This window comes from Musa acuminata, chromosome BXJ2-9 (genome assembly GCF_036884655.1).
Source record: "Musa acuminata AAA Group cultivar baxijiao chromosome BXJ2-9, Cavendish_Baxijiao_AAA, whole genome shotgun sequence".
Lineage (NCBI taxonomy): Eukaryota > Viridiplantae > Streptophyta > Magnoliopsida > Zingiberales > Musaceae > Musa > Musa acuminata.
Genome location: NC_088346.1, coordinates 7,302,464 through 7,317,482, shown reverse-complemented (window position 1 = coordinate 7,317,482; position 15,019 = coordinate 7,302,464). Strand labels below are relative to the sequence as shown.

The window sequence follows — 15,019 nt, the reverse complement described above, 5'->3', positions numbered from 1 at the left end:
AGTGTCGGGTCTTCATCTTCCTGTAGTAGGTGAAAGTGACGTTCATGCAGTCGACCACGTCTCCTGCACCGATCTTGACGCTGATGATACGATAAGCAGGTCTCATGTCGAACGTCGACCATCGGTTCCCTCCCTATGTCCCAATAGATATATAAATATGATAGAGATATCAAAACTTGCTCAAACGAAATTTATTATAATTTTTAAATACTTTATATATTTTATGACTTAACACATGAGATTTATATAGTCCCCATGAATATATTATATTTATTATATTTAATATGAATCTCTCTTTTTTAATAGATTTCTTTCAAAAATTAATAATTAATTTAATTTATTCCTCTATATGCATGATTTACCTCTTGATACAATGAACTTTTTTATGATGTTTTGACAAGTTTAATCTCAATATTCTTTCTCTTTAAATTTGTTCCATCTAATATGTCAAGTTTTTATCGAAGTTATTAAAATATTTTAAATTTGAAATATTTTATAAGTATATCAACCACTTGTTCAATTGTTTTCGAAATGGTCACTTATAAAATAAAATATTGTGTTGATATGCTTTGACTTAGTTGTCAACATATAATTGGCTTCTCCTATGACACATGAAATTTTTGGAGTAGTATTCTTAATCATATTATATGATAAATATAAGAAGATGTTATTATATATTCTACTTCACAACTTGATAAGGCAAGAATAAGTTTTTTTTTTAGACCATGTGAATATAGCTTCACCAAAATAAAATACAAATTCAGTTGTTGCTTCATCATAGTTTCCGACTCAATTATTGTCAATATATTTAATGAGCTCCAACCTTTTAAAGGATGAATAGAATATGTCATAATCAATTATCCCTTTACTATATCGTAAAATATTTTTAATAATATTTAAATGAGATATCGTAGGAGTTTTCATATATTTACTTATTAGGTAACTCCAAATAATATATCGGGTCGAGTGCATGTCAAATTTCTTAAACATCTAACTCAACTTCTACTATTAGTTGGATTAATTGGTTTCCCTTTATAGTTCTTAGTCAACTTGGTGCTATATTCTATAGGTGAATCAATAGGTTAACAATCTTCTATCAAAAACTTCTTTAAGATCTCTTTTGTATAATTATTTTATGAGATAAAAATTCTTTCATTGTCTTATATAACTTTGATACCAAGAAAATAAGTCATTAGGCCCAAATCGATCATTTCACTCCTTCTTCATAGAGTATTTAAGATCTTTAATCATAGAGACACTATTATCTGTAAAAAAATTAAATCATCTATATATAGATATACAAATAGGATATCACCATTAAAGTTCAATTTTATATAAAGAGAATGTTCACACGGATATTTAGAAAATTATTTTGAATAAAATAAATATCTATTCAATAATTTTATGCTTATAGAGCTTATTTAAGCACATAAGGAGACATCTTTAATTTATATACTTTGTCTTCTTATTTATAAATAATAAAATAAAGAGATTGTTGAATATATACTTCTTTTTTAAGAAATCCATCAAGAAATATTAATTTGACATCCATTTATAAATTTTTTTATTTAATTTAAGCTACTAAGGAGATAAGTAATCTTATTATTTTTAGTTAAGTAATTAATATTAATACATCTTTATATTCAACCTTATATTATTGTTTGTATCCCTTTATAATCAATTGAGCTTTGTATTTCTCAACCTACCCTGATGTATTTCTTTTTATTTTAAAGATTCATTTAACATTGGTGATTTTTTAGAAGTATAATAAACTCTTATGTATCATTTTTGTTAATAGCATAATTTTTTTATTTATAACTTCTCATCTTTTTTATTAATGCATCATATCTTGTAAAAAGATAAAATAAAAAAAACTCATCATTGTTAATATTAATCCTTCGAATCATATTAGATAGCTCTCGAATCATTCAACCTTACTTTTGAATTATGTGACCCAGTCAATCTAGATAACAATTCAAGCAAAGATTCTTCGGTTCTTACTTATATTATATTATTATCTTATGAAGCTATAGCTTTCTTATGCTACTATTTAATTTTTCAATTCTAAATCTATTGTTCATCAAACTCAAAATCTTTTCACATCACAACACTTTGTTTACGACAATATTATAGAATTTGTAATGATTGAAATTCTCACCATAATATAACAAGATACAATTTTGACTTGTATTCTTAAGTTTTATTCTCTCTCTTTAGGTATCTAGTAAATGTAATACTTTCAAAAATTCTCAAATAATTGACTCTTAATTTCTATAAGCTTTATACTTTCTTATGTAACATTATTAATTCGTCTTGTCGAAAATGTGTTAAGCAAAAAAACTACACAAGCAACAATATCTCTTGTATCTTATTCAAAAAATATTTTTTTATACAACATATATGATTTAAAGCTCCTAAATCTTTGTAAGATGTCATAAACCAATTTTCTTTCAAATTATCATGTCATTTGTAAAATATGACTTTTGTTCGTTTTTTAGTAAAATATATCTTAATAACATTAAAAAAATAGTGTTTATACCTTTCGTAAATATAATATTATATTTTATACCTTTTACAAACATAATATAAAGTGAATTCATTCGTAGCACCCTTTATTTTTCCTCTTTCCTCGCTGTTAGAGTATCCCAGAAGGAAGATGATCAATGCACACATAAGATCATACATTTAGACTTTAACGTTTCAGTTTCATCGTATAAATTTAATGTCACTTCCAGCAACCTTATTGGTGATTAATTCTCTTTCTTTAATCTATCTAACATCAAATTTAAACACAAATTTGATATTTCCATTCTATAATAGAAATAATCTTCTAATTTTGTATGTTTCAAAATCTTCCTTGGGAAGGGACACTCCGTCCAGTGCCATTCAGACTCGAGTAAATCTCCACTTGACTCCAAAGAAAATAATTTTCTACTATATTTTGAACTTTCCTCCATTCTCGATGAAAGTGATAGCATGTCCGTTTCCTCCTTGATGTGAATAATAACTTGTTATCATCAAAATCAATGATGAGTTATTGCATGTTGGACCCCAAAACCCAAAGTCCCAATATCGTTTTGTTCATCTGCTTGTACGACTTTTGGTTCTTTGCCAACAAACCGTACTTTGTGAAACGATGCTGATTTGCAGATGGGATCTTAGTTTTCTTGTACTTTCGACGTAATGAACAACTTTGTGTAATACTGCTGCTAAGTCAACAGAACACTACCCCAAAATTATTACTCCAATTACTATCTACAACAAATTAATTTGCTTTCGTTTATTTATTTATGCGATCCTAAAGTCTGAACTCCCAAACCAATCAGTGATGCAATTGCTCTGATAGTAACACACCATATCATTATTATTCCAAGCGACATCCATCAACAGCTGGGGATCGCAAACACCAATCCATTTATTGCAGACATTCTTCATCTCATCACTCGAAGTTGCACATAGCAACTCTTGTGATTTACTGCAGTGTCCAATTATGGCTCCAAGTAGACCCCAATGGCGTCAAGAAACTTGCCGCCACGGCCGAAGAAGCCCGAGATCTTGCCTGCTGCTATAGGAAGGGAGAAGGGAGTCCCTCCCGTGTTGCCGAAAGGTCCGTAGGCTTTATTGTTGGTGCTGAAGCCGAGCTTCCCCAACACCACCGCTCCATGGTAGTTACCAAATTCTCCCGCCATTCCCACCAGATACTCGCCCTCCTGCAGAACAATCTGCATCCAAGTAAAAGCCATTAATCTGCAGTCAGCAATGAGTTTTGAGATTGGTCGTGATGCGAACCTCGTGGGGAGTCCCACCGCTGCCACCGAAGTGTCGGGTCTCCGTCTTCCCGTAGTAGGTGAAGGTGACGTCCACGCCGTCGACCACGTCTCCGGAAAAAATCTTGACGCTGATGATACGATAAGCAGGTCCCATGTCGAAGGCCGACCCTCCGTTCCCTCCCCATGCTCCCACCTTGATCGCTCCGGTCTGCATCACCATCGACGTCAACACACAACGCACAGAGGTAACCAAACTGTTCCACAGACAGAAAACTATGTGTGTGTATATAGAGCCTCTCACCATCGTGTTGTGTGCACCAAACGCCTCCCTTTCTTCTGCAGAAGATGATGTTGGGGGAGATGGAGGGAGGCTTCTTATAGCGGATCGCCATGGCTCCGATCTCGGGGTGGAGTGGAGGTGTGCCGCCCGCCCCCTCGTCCATGGCTTCCTCGAGGAAAGCGTGTATCACGTGATGAAGGTCTCGTAGAGCATCTCGACGACGACGAAGACGTGACCGGCGACGATCACAGCTGGTGGTGTGGTCGATGATTAAAGAGGAGCGGACAAGGATATGGCGTCGCGGTCGACACTTGGAATCGTGTTGGGAGACATCAGAGTTCATATATGGTTTATGTACATCCAGCTGGCCGATATGGCGGCCAAGTTGGAGAGATATGATGGTATTTTTTGTTTGGTTTGATGGTGCAGATCGAAGATCTGTAGGACATGATTAAGTAATACAAAATTTTATTTTTTTCTGCATAAATAAATAATTATATATATATATATATAATTTATTTTTTTCTATGTGGATGCTTATCGTATTATTTGAGATGATGAATTTAATTAATTTTGTCTAAATCATTTATCAAATTTGTATATTCATTTATAAAGGATCAATATCTTAATGATCTCATAATATTAAACTCGAAATCACTCAAATAGGTATTTCAGTAAATACTCGATAGATGATCATGCAATAATAGATCTAAGATAATATGTCACATCCAAAAATTTGTATGTACAAGTGTCTATTGAGCCCGAGTGACAAAACAACTTCACACTATCGAAAGGCACATATAAAATATTATCTTACAGTGCTCAAGTTTCACAGATAAAATCATGATTAGTATGCTAATAAAAACACATGCAACATGTATATATAGAGATTATCCAAAGAGATATTTTGTGATATTTATGTTTAGTGATGTAATATGCTCGTGTTATTAACTTTTAAGGTTGAAATGTATGCTTTTAAAAATATTAGTAAGCATTCATGTCTATTTTTTAAAATATATTTTACTGTAAAAATGCATAATCCTTTAGTATAATAAACCTAAGTGTATTAGTGAAATTGAATACGATGTTAAATTATGATAATCAACATACATATAGTAATTAAAAGAGACTTACTCATTATAATATAATTAAATAATTCTTAAGATTTAAATGAATTTGATTATATTTAAAATAAGTGAATTTGAGGTCTAAACATCAAATCTGTGGAGGTTAATAAATTGATTTATTTATGCATGGTTGGGATTGTAGATAATTAAATAAAGATAAAAATAAAAAAAAATATTTAGATAAATAAGTGAGATTGAAAGATAAATTCAGACCAATTTTTTTTTTTACTTTTATCAATCCAAATTAGACTTTGTATCAAAACTAAATTTATATTAAAAAAAGAAAACATAAGATGAGATCTAAATACAGTTGTCAAACATTACTGTTCATAACATATGTACAGTTGTCGATTACAGTTAAATATGGAACAGTCATGTTGTTTTATTTGGCGAGTGACATATTTCAAACTTACCTATTTTATTTATATATATATAACATAATTAAATAAAAAGATGACATATGATATATACATGGTATGGTATGAATAGAATTAGGATTACAATGTTAGATCCCCATCACTATCTACACCAAATTAATTTGTTTTTGTTTAATTATGCTATGCAAAAGACTGAAGTCTCGAACTAATTAATAATGCAATTGCTTTCATAAAAACACACCACATACTTATTATTCCAAGCAATATCAATCCATGTATTGCAGTCACATCACCCACATGTAGCAGCTCTCGTACTTTACTACAGTGTCCAATTGTGGCTCCAGGTAGATCCCAATGGAGTCAAGAAACTGGCCGCCACGGCCGAAGAAGCCCGAGATCTTTCCTGCTGCTATCGGAAGGGCAAACGGAGTCGCTTCCATAGCGTTCTTTATTTAGAAAGGATCATTTGAGGTTATTCTCACATAACCTTTTTTTTTTTTCTTTCTAAATAATCGTTTTACTTCTGTCGATCATCGTCCTCCGTCGTGCTTGTGGTGCGAAGAGTGGGTCCTTTTACGAGAATGGTGCTCCCAACGGTATCAGCATCCCTCGATCGACACAAGGTGTTCTCCCTCTTGAAGTGCAATCTGCAATAGCAGGAGAAAGCGTGATGTGGTCATAGCTTTTCTTCGTCTCTTTCTTTCACTGTTCGGTGTGGATTACAGTTGCATCAACATGTCACAGTTGTGAGTTCTTCTGCATGCACGCTTGCTTGGGTTCAAAGCTGATTCCTATCGATAAGAACAAGAAGAAGATGAACAGTTGTGAGTTCTTCTGCATGCATGCTTGCTTGGGTTCAAAGTTGGTTCTTATCGATAAGAACAAGAAGAAGAAGAACGGTTGTGAGTTCTTCTGCATGCATGCTTCGGTTCAAAGTTTGTTCTTATCGATAAGAACAAGAAGAAGAAGAATAGTTGTGAGTTCTTCTGCATGCATGCATCGCTTCAAAGTTGGTTCTTATCGATAAGAACAAGAAGAAGAAGAACGGTTGTGAGTTCTTCTGCATGCATGCTTCGGTTCAAAGTTTGTTCTTATCGATAAGAACAAGAAGAAGAAGAATAGTTGTGAGTTCTTCTGCATGCATGCATCGGTTCAAAGTTGGTACTTATCGAAAAAAACAAGAAGAAGAAGAGCGGTTGTGAGTTCTTCTGCATACATGCATCGCTTCAAAGTTGGTTCTTATCGATAAGAACAAGAAGAAGAAGAACGGTTGTGAGTTCTTCTGCATGCATGCTTGGGTTCAAAGTTGGTTCGTATCGATAAGAACACGAAGAAGAAGAACAGTTGTGAGTTCTTCTGCATCCATGCTTGCTTGGGTTCAAAGTTGGTTCTTATCGATAAGAACAAGAAGAAGAAGAACGGCTGTGAGTTCTTCTGCATACATGCATCGCTTCAAAGTTAGTTCTTATCGATAAGAACAAGAAGAAGAAGAACGGTTGTGAGTTCTTCTGCATGCATGCTTGGGTTCAAAGTTGGTTCGTATCGATAAGAACACGAAGAAGAAGAACAGTTGTGAGTTCTTCTGCATCCATGCTTGCTTGGGTTCAAAGTTGGTTCTTATCGATAAGAACAAGAAGAAGAAGAACGGCTGTGAGTTCTTCTGCATGCATGTTTGGGTTCAAACTTCTATCAGCTCTGAACTGTGTGTAATGGTCAGGTTGTTCTCTTTAGGCTGCTGCTGTATATTCTCGTCATTGATTTCTTCGGTCATCCGAAGAAGAAGAAGAAGGACCTCGTAGGGTTTGCCACCGGAGCCGCCCGCCGTAGTGGTTGGTGTAGGTCTTGCCATGGAGGGTGAAGGTGATCTCTATAGCGTCGATGCTGTCGCCGGCGCGAATCTTGATGGTGGAGATGCGGTCGGAGGGGCCCATGTCCCATGCCGACCCTCAGTTCCCTCCCCACGGCCCCACCTTGATCTCTCCGTTCTGCATCATCATCACCCAACACAAAACCCTAATAATTCACAGTGGAGCTCACCATTTCTCCTATGGAGATGGGAACGTATATGTACTCCTTCCTTTCCTCCCTTCTTCCTCGTGGCTTTGGGATGGGAAGGGGGAATCTATATAGCTGATTAATGTGGAGGTCGATCATGGTCTTATCCCAATCGGGTCCATTGCAAGCAAGGTCGTGTGGCTTTTCTTTGTCGGGTGGGCACATCGACACCTCCCACGAGGAAAACGAGTCTGTCGTGATGAGGTCTATGCATCCATGTCGACGGTTCTAGAAATAATAATACGTGGATTGTGTTCCACTGACATACCCACTTCTACAGTACGATGATTCGTACATTTTAATTCATCCTATCAACTTCGTACCCAACCGCGATTGTTGTAATGTATAGATTGGCAACGTTGTGAGAACTTTCTTTTCTTTCTTTTTTCTTAGGACTTGGCTGACTTCACTTGTTTATTATTATACTATTTATATTTTAAATAAGGTCAGATTTTTGGTCATCCATCTTTGTCGAAAAATTATAACTAAATTAATATATTCCCCAAATAATAATGGCTTAAGTTTAAAATTAATATAATTTTAAAATTTTTAAATTAAGAATGATTTGAATAATATTTTCTTAATAACATGTAACTAAAAATAGATGATTTATAGGTTTGAATTGAGGTCGGTCCTCTAAACTAATAATTAATTGACTCGATTTATGTATATTATTTAAAAAATATATTTAATATTTTATTATGGTTAAGTTCTCCAAAAAAAAAAAAAAAATTTGGCTTTCTTGAAAGCATTCTCATTTTTAAAATTTTCTATTTGATATCTTTTTTCCTCTAATATCATGAGACCCTTCTATGCATAGCCACAATCCTGCCCTCATGATATTGAGTAACCGTTAAGATTATATTGTCGATAGGATGCAATACTGATGGGGTAGAATAGTGTTCACGAGAGCCGGTTCTTCACCTACTCTCTTTGAGCATCCTCTCCTTTCACCTAATCTATCTCATCCATCAACAAAGCTAAAACTAGGTTATTGGATTTGGATACTATCACTAGTAGTTATACCTCCATCGAGCTAGTAGTTATACCTCCATCACTATGGCATGAAGAGCCTCACCATTGTCGATAGATCTTGCTATGTGCTCTCTAACCTTTTTGTGATGGACTTGACTAGTTTTGCTCGATACCCTTGCATGTCCGTTTGCAAATGGTTAATCTCCTCGAAATATCTTACGATCCCTTAAGGATTTGTAAAAAAAAAAAAGACATATTAGAAAAAGTATTTAACATGGAAACAAATAATCATTTCAGTAAATACTTCATATACAATACAAGTTGTGATAAAGGGTCTAATATGATCCGTCGTAACTAAAAGTCTTTATATAATATTACTATGGAACAAGACAACGAAGCAGCTATATATACCACCCCAAAAGCCCATCCACTCATGTGCCACCTAAGTATCTCCCGGATATTGTGATGGTTGACACTCCGCACCATTATGTGAAGTTAGAAAGCCTTTAAAATAATTACATGTATGATATGTTTTTAGTAGTTTTGTCTCTACATGATGATTATATATAACATCGATAAGGTCGAATCGATAACAAAAGCCAACTAAAATGTGTGGATATATATGAGCATTATATCAAAATCTTGTTTGTAGTTTTGTCTATAACATATCTCACAGGTGATAGCCCTCTAGTCACCTCTTCCCTTAACGCTTAGAACATGTACATCTTTTCTATCAATTGCTCTTTTCGCTTTTCCAAAGAAACCTTTATCCCTTTGGCTCTATCCTATCATGAGACCTCGTCATTTCTTGAGGGACGATGAAAGGGATAGAGACATTGAAAATATGGATGAAATGAAGCATGAGTCTTCGGAGAAAAGTTAAAGGAAAAAGTCGAGGGTAAGTCTACGAATACTATGAATGATATCGAGGAGGCAAAGTTATGATCGAAGGAAAGAATGACGAACGATGAAAAGCATTTAGGGCATTGCAAGAAAAATTATCAAATAAGAAACTTAAAACTAAAAACTAAAAACTAGGGTATCGTTTTTAATAATAATAATAATAAGTATCATTAATATCATATAAAGTTTTAACTAAAAGATAAATGATAATTAAGATAGTAATCAACCATAATGATACATATAAGATTTTGCAATGATAAGTATGCTAACTTAAATTTAAATGGACAAATGAAAAGATTAATTATTTTGAGGAATACATAATGTCGCCAATACTCAAATACGCTCACGAAAAAGATCCTCACTAATTAAAATACAAACAAAAAAAGACAGCCTTTTTTTCCTCTCCTCTCTCTCTCTCTCTCTCTCTCTCTCTCTCTCCTCACCCCCTCCGCCGCCGCCGCCACCGAAGCATGACCAGCTCCTCCGCTCCTTCTCGCAAGGTTTGTCGCGGTCGTGGTCTTCGACCTCCTCCTCCTAATTCTCTTCCGATCTCTGCTCCTCCTCCTGTCTTCCGGATCTCCCCTTCTTCCTGTTCCAAAGTTTACCTAATTTGGTGATCCTCTCGCAGTCTCTGAGCAAGATCGCGTGCAACAGGCTCCAGAAGGAGCTGGTGGAATGGCAGGTCAACCCCCCCGCCGGATTCAAACACAAGGTCACCGATAACATCCAAAGGTTGAGTCTTGAGCCTTGTCCTCCCTTTTTGTCCGATTGTTGGTTCGTTGGAACCTAATTTTTGGCTGACTTTTTGTTCTTTTGGCTTAAAGATGGGTCATCGAAGCGATTGGCGCGCCGGGGACGTTGTACGCGAACGAGACGTACCAGCTTCAGGTCGATTTTCCGGAGCATTATCCCATGGAAGCCCCGCAGGTGATGAGTTCTTTGGATTTTGTCGATGAAGGTTTCGTCTTTTAGGGTTTCTTGCGATTAAGTTTTTGTTTATGGGTTTTGATCAGGTCATATTTCTTCATCCCGCGCCTCTTCATCCGCACATCTATAGCAACGGGCATATCTGTTTAGGTAATTCTTATTGCACTTGATGGTAAGGTGGATCATGGTCTGATCGAAAATTTTGTTGTTATTATTCTTGCAAATGTAGTGTAACGAAGTATAACTGTATATCATGTTCTCATGGTGGCTCCTTTCTTGAATGGACAGTTCGAACTTTTATTCTGTTGGAAGCTGATTTGATTGTTGGAAGTATGGATCTTTATAATGGGTTTTTTAATGAATGATGAGCGCATCTTTTTGTTAATTACTTTACTCATTTAGTTACAGGATTCTGATTTCATATAGTTAATTCTGTCAGTATTACATATTCACTCTATTGCATGCCGCTACTGAGGAAAACCATGTCCGCTTCTAGGATGCAATTTTTTCATTTTTTGTTCTTTTTTTTTTGTCTTGTCAATGATGCAAAAAAAGGAAAAAAGGTTCTGATAACTAAAGAACAATGCTAACTGGTGTGTATCCAATAAAAGCAACTGCATATTTTGTCTGGTTTCTTTGCTGAAGCTCATTTTGGTTTCCACATAGATATTTAATTTGTGAGGAATCTTATATAGACTTAGGAACTTTCAAGGACTTGCAATTTATTTATGATACATATCATGATGCACATTTTTAACATAGAGAATAATAAGAAGTAGGATCGCCGTTTCGGATACCAAACTTGTTTCGGTGATCTGGTCAGATTGGTGTACCAGTTAATATTGGTATATTGTGTGTCGGTACACCAGTATGTATCGACGCTTCGGAGAGGAAGAAAAAGGAGAAGAGGAAGGGCAGGTGGAGGAAGATGAGGAAGAACGAATGAGGAAGAGGAGGGAGAAGAAGAAGGAAGAAGAAGAAGCGATGGTGGAGGAGAAGGAAGAAGACCGGGAGGAGAAGAAGTGTGAGTGTTCCTGTGAAGAAGGAATGCGGCAGCAGTGGCAACAAATTTGAACACGAGAAGAAGGCTCCCGTTTGTGAGCCCTAGTTTGTGTTTTAGGTTTTTCTCTTTTAATGATGAGTTGGATGGGCCCCACCACTACTTTTGGTTTTTTTCAAATTTTTTTCTGAGTTGGATCAGGCTGCCCGATACAGGGATTGTCCGCGTATTAGTTCATTGCCGAACTGGTACGTACCACCCATTTCGTACCATTTTGGGTGGTACAACAATCCCTGATAGGAACTATCCTGATAATTAAATTAGACCAGGCTGACCATCTTATTCTTGTAAAGCATGACGAGTTTGAACTTCATATGTTGTCTATTAAGCATCATCAACTCTTGGAGGGAGTTGTACCATTGTATCGAGCCTACAAAATTGGAAAATCAATGTTAGTGCGACTAACTTAAGTTCTAGTTTTTCAATATATCTTCGCAATGCAATATAATAGTTGTTTTTCACTTTTCTTGCTTTCATTTTTCCTATTATGAGGTTTGATGAGACAGAATGAGTTTCAGATTTGCACTAGATTAAAGGATTATTATCTGAAGATTTTGGTGGGATCAGATTGTTGGTTTGGTTTCGCAAGCGAGAAATGGACTAAAAATCATGAATAGTGGTAAAAACATTAATACATAACACGAGATGGGCATATAGGAAAATAGGGAACTCATGAATAGTGGTATTGCAGAATCAATGAATCACGTGTGGTGTACACTCCAGGTAAGGAGTAAGTACTGAAAAATAATGAATTTTTCAAGAAAAACCACATGTACATGCCTTCAGGAGTAAGTAGGGAGCGGGTTTTGATGTTTTGTTGGTATTTGATGAAAAAAAATTTTAAACTGTTTTGAAACAAATCTTCTCTTAAGCAAAAACTATTTGAGAACTGGTATACATTGTAATGTAGGGAGTGGGTTTTGCTATTTGGAGCAGAAGTTGTTGTTAAACTGTAATTTGTATTGCTGCTGGCGCATAGATACTGGTCTTTTTTAAATTGCTCCAACTATGATAGAGTTTATTATTAATGATGCATACAACCTATAAAATGGATAGTGACTGCTTGAGTTAACCAGGTGTCCTAGGCCAGAGGCATGCGAAGTTCTGCATTTCATTATTAATGCCACGCTATAGCCCACCACATTTGCAATAATTCACACATTCTCCCAAAATCACTAAGGTTTTTGTAGCATATAAGTCCATGGTGGACAAAAGCAGCAAGAAGATATATATGGATGTGAAAATTCATCACAAAAGTGAAAATTTCAATAGCACGTCATTCCATACATGCATTTTTGCATGAGCAACACCACGTGGAACAATTGATTTAATGAGATGATCTAGGAGCATTTAACTGCTTGCCAGCGAAAAGGTGAAATGGGATTATCATAGTGGGCTCATAAAATTTTTTAAATAGGTGCAACCACCTAAGGGTAAAGAAATCTGGAATATTATTGGAAGATAATAAAAAGTTCAGAACTGTGCAACAGGAATAATACAATAAAAAAACTTGGTGTATGGTGATTACAACATATTAATGGCTGCAGCATGCTATAAGCATTTATAATTATTAGACATGATTAATAAGGAGGAAGTAGGAGGCTCGGCCGAACTAGATGTGCTGAAATCTGAAGACCGGATGCAGCTATCTAGAAAAGGCACTTTGAACTTCTATGTGCTTTGAAAAAGAGAAAAAAGAAATATACAGTGTTTGTAAATGTTGATAAGCACTTCTTTAAATGGATCCTTGATGGGTAAATGCTTGTTCATCATGATCATGTATTATTTCTATTAGTTAGAAATATCACTTTCAATCGCTCTCCACAACAAGTTGCTGAGCATCTGATTGTCTCTATATAAGTTTCTGATATGTGGATTTCTCATTCATGTGCAATCTTTATTTATTGTGCACTAAAGTTTGTTGATTTGAAGTCTCTTTAGAACCCTATAATATTGTACTTCTGGTCATACGTCTAGTTTATCCCTTTGCTCTGTATCTCATTGTCATAATGATTTTGCTGTTATTGATATTCTTGTAAGTTGGAAGTTTAGGATAGTAAGTTAGTTTACTGGAATTAAGTTTAGATTGTGCAACTAACTGATTAACTAGTGCTTTTTGTTAATTTCATGGGTTCGAGGTCAAAGTTACCAAGACAGAAATCGTGCCCTCTGTTAAGAAGTGATATTAGGAATTCATGAAGTTAATGGGCAAGGCTGCTTTGGCATGTTCTTTACGAAATTGAAAAAACAGCAAGAAATAATAGTAAAATTATGATGAGGAGCTTTAATTTTGTGCAGAAAGATGAACTGAAGCACGTTGGTAACATTGTCCTGAATGATGTCCAAATTTTTATCCCACATTTGTCTGAGTTCAAACAAGAGGCCAGATGTTGCACTGTTTCTTTTAAACTATTTGAAGCCTATAAGATGTGTACCAGTAAAATCATGGCTAGGAGGTCACTCCTAGAAGGAGTTTGTCAGGACAATTTAGAGTTTAAAGATCAGCGTAATAGTTGCCAATGAGCACACTGAATGTGCACACTACTGAGAAAATGAATTGAATAGTGTTGCATAATGCATTCCTTGCTTGGAAAAAAAGAGAAGAAGAATCAGGCATTTAACCGACATTATAATTATGCCTGTTTTATACAAAAGCATGGACATCCAAGTCTTCCACCAGCTTAATTCTTGAACAGCTTGCTCAGTGTTACACATTTCTGCTGGGAAATTCAAATAATAATATAAATAGCACAGCATAGATCTGTATGTATCTCCCAGAAATAGCATCCTAATTTTCAATATTTACTGTGTTGAGAATTTCCCTCTAATAATTCCATTATTGGCTGGCAGATATACTCTATGATTCTTGGTCACCAGCAATGACTGTGAGTTCTGTTTGCATCAGCATTTTGTCCATGTTATCAAGCTCAACTGCAAAGGTAGCTCACCGATACATCCCTGCGTATCACTTGTCACCTACCTATCCCATTATTATAGTTGTATGACTGACTGTGACTGAAACATGTTTCCATGGTTGCAGCAACGTCCCGCTGACAACGATCGATATGTGAAGAACTGTAGGAACGGTAGGTCGCCAAAGGAGACCAGATGGTGGTTCCACGACGACAAAGTGTGATTAACTGGCAATGCTTCTCCAATTGCATAGCTGACGCCCTTGTGAAGGATCCATCATACTCCATTGCCTTCAATGCAGGAGTATCAGGTGATCCTAATCAAGGGTTTGCGACTGTGCCAGTTAATGCGCTGTGGGTACTTGTAAAGAAAAGTAGTAGTATGAATCTTGATATATCATTAGCACTAATAAGTCTATATAGAACTACTATTTGACAAGTACTTGCTAACTTATTAGACCAAGCATTACTGAACTGGGATTTAATCTCCATTTCTGATGAAATTGCTCTTGGCACCTGGTGTTATCCTAGTGTCCGATAGCTTGCATCTATCATGCCTTGCCTTGGTGTAATGGTCGCTTGTGCTTGTTAGCTTGTATCCATAGTCCAAATGTATGCATGTTGTGTTGAAAT

At 35.6% G+C, this 15,019-nt stretch overlaps 2 protein-coding genes and 1 long non-coding RNA gene across 3 annotated transcripts; 2 read left to right on the top strand and 1 right to left on the bottom strand.

Moving 5' to 3' along the window:
• Nucleotides 1-3,340: 3,340 nt before the first annotated feature.
• Nucleotides 3,341-4,230, bottom strand: LOC135624058 (protein GOS9-like). Its single transcript, XM_065127530.1, has 3 exons — nucleotides 4,072-4,230; nucleotides 3,790-3,978; nucleotides 3,341-3,722 (listed from the first exon to the last, which is right to left on the bottom strand). Exons 1-3 carry the CDS (start codon nucleotides 4,072-4,074, stop codon nucleotides 3,489-3,491), a joined length of 426 nt encoding a protein of 141 aa, XP_064983602.1. The 5' UTR covers nucleotides 4,075-4,230; the 3' UTR covers nucleotides 3,341-3,488.
• A 2,007-nt stretch (nucleotides 4,231-6,237) lies between these two features.
• LOC135621957 (uncharacterized) lies at nucleotides 6,238-8,001 on the top strand. Its single transcript, XR_010490966.1, has 2 exons — nucleotides 6,238-7,204; nucleotides 7,286-8,001. It is a non-coding gene; the product is annotated as an uncharacterized LOC135621957 (long non-coding RNA).
• Nucleotides 8,002-9,844: 1,843 nt separating this feature from the next.
• Nucleotides 9,845-14,935, top strand: LOC103997582 (probable ubiquitin-conjugating enzyme E2 16). Its single transcript, XM_009418850.3, has 6 exons — nucleotides 9,845-9,987; nucleotides 10,116-10,219; nucleotides 10,312-10,414; nucleotides 10,501-10,564; nucleotides 14,325-14,413; nucleotides 14,515-14,935. The coding sequence occupies exons 1-6, from the start codon at nucleotides 9,958-9,960 to the stop codon at nucleotides 14,608-14,610; spliced, it is 486 nt and encodes a 161-aa protein (XP_009417125.1). The 5' UTR covers nucleotides 9,845-9,957; the 3' UTR covers nucleotides 14,611-14,935.
• The last annotated feature ends 84 nt before the right edge of the window (nucleotides 14,936-15,019 follow it).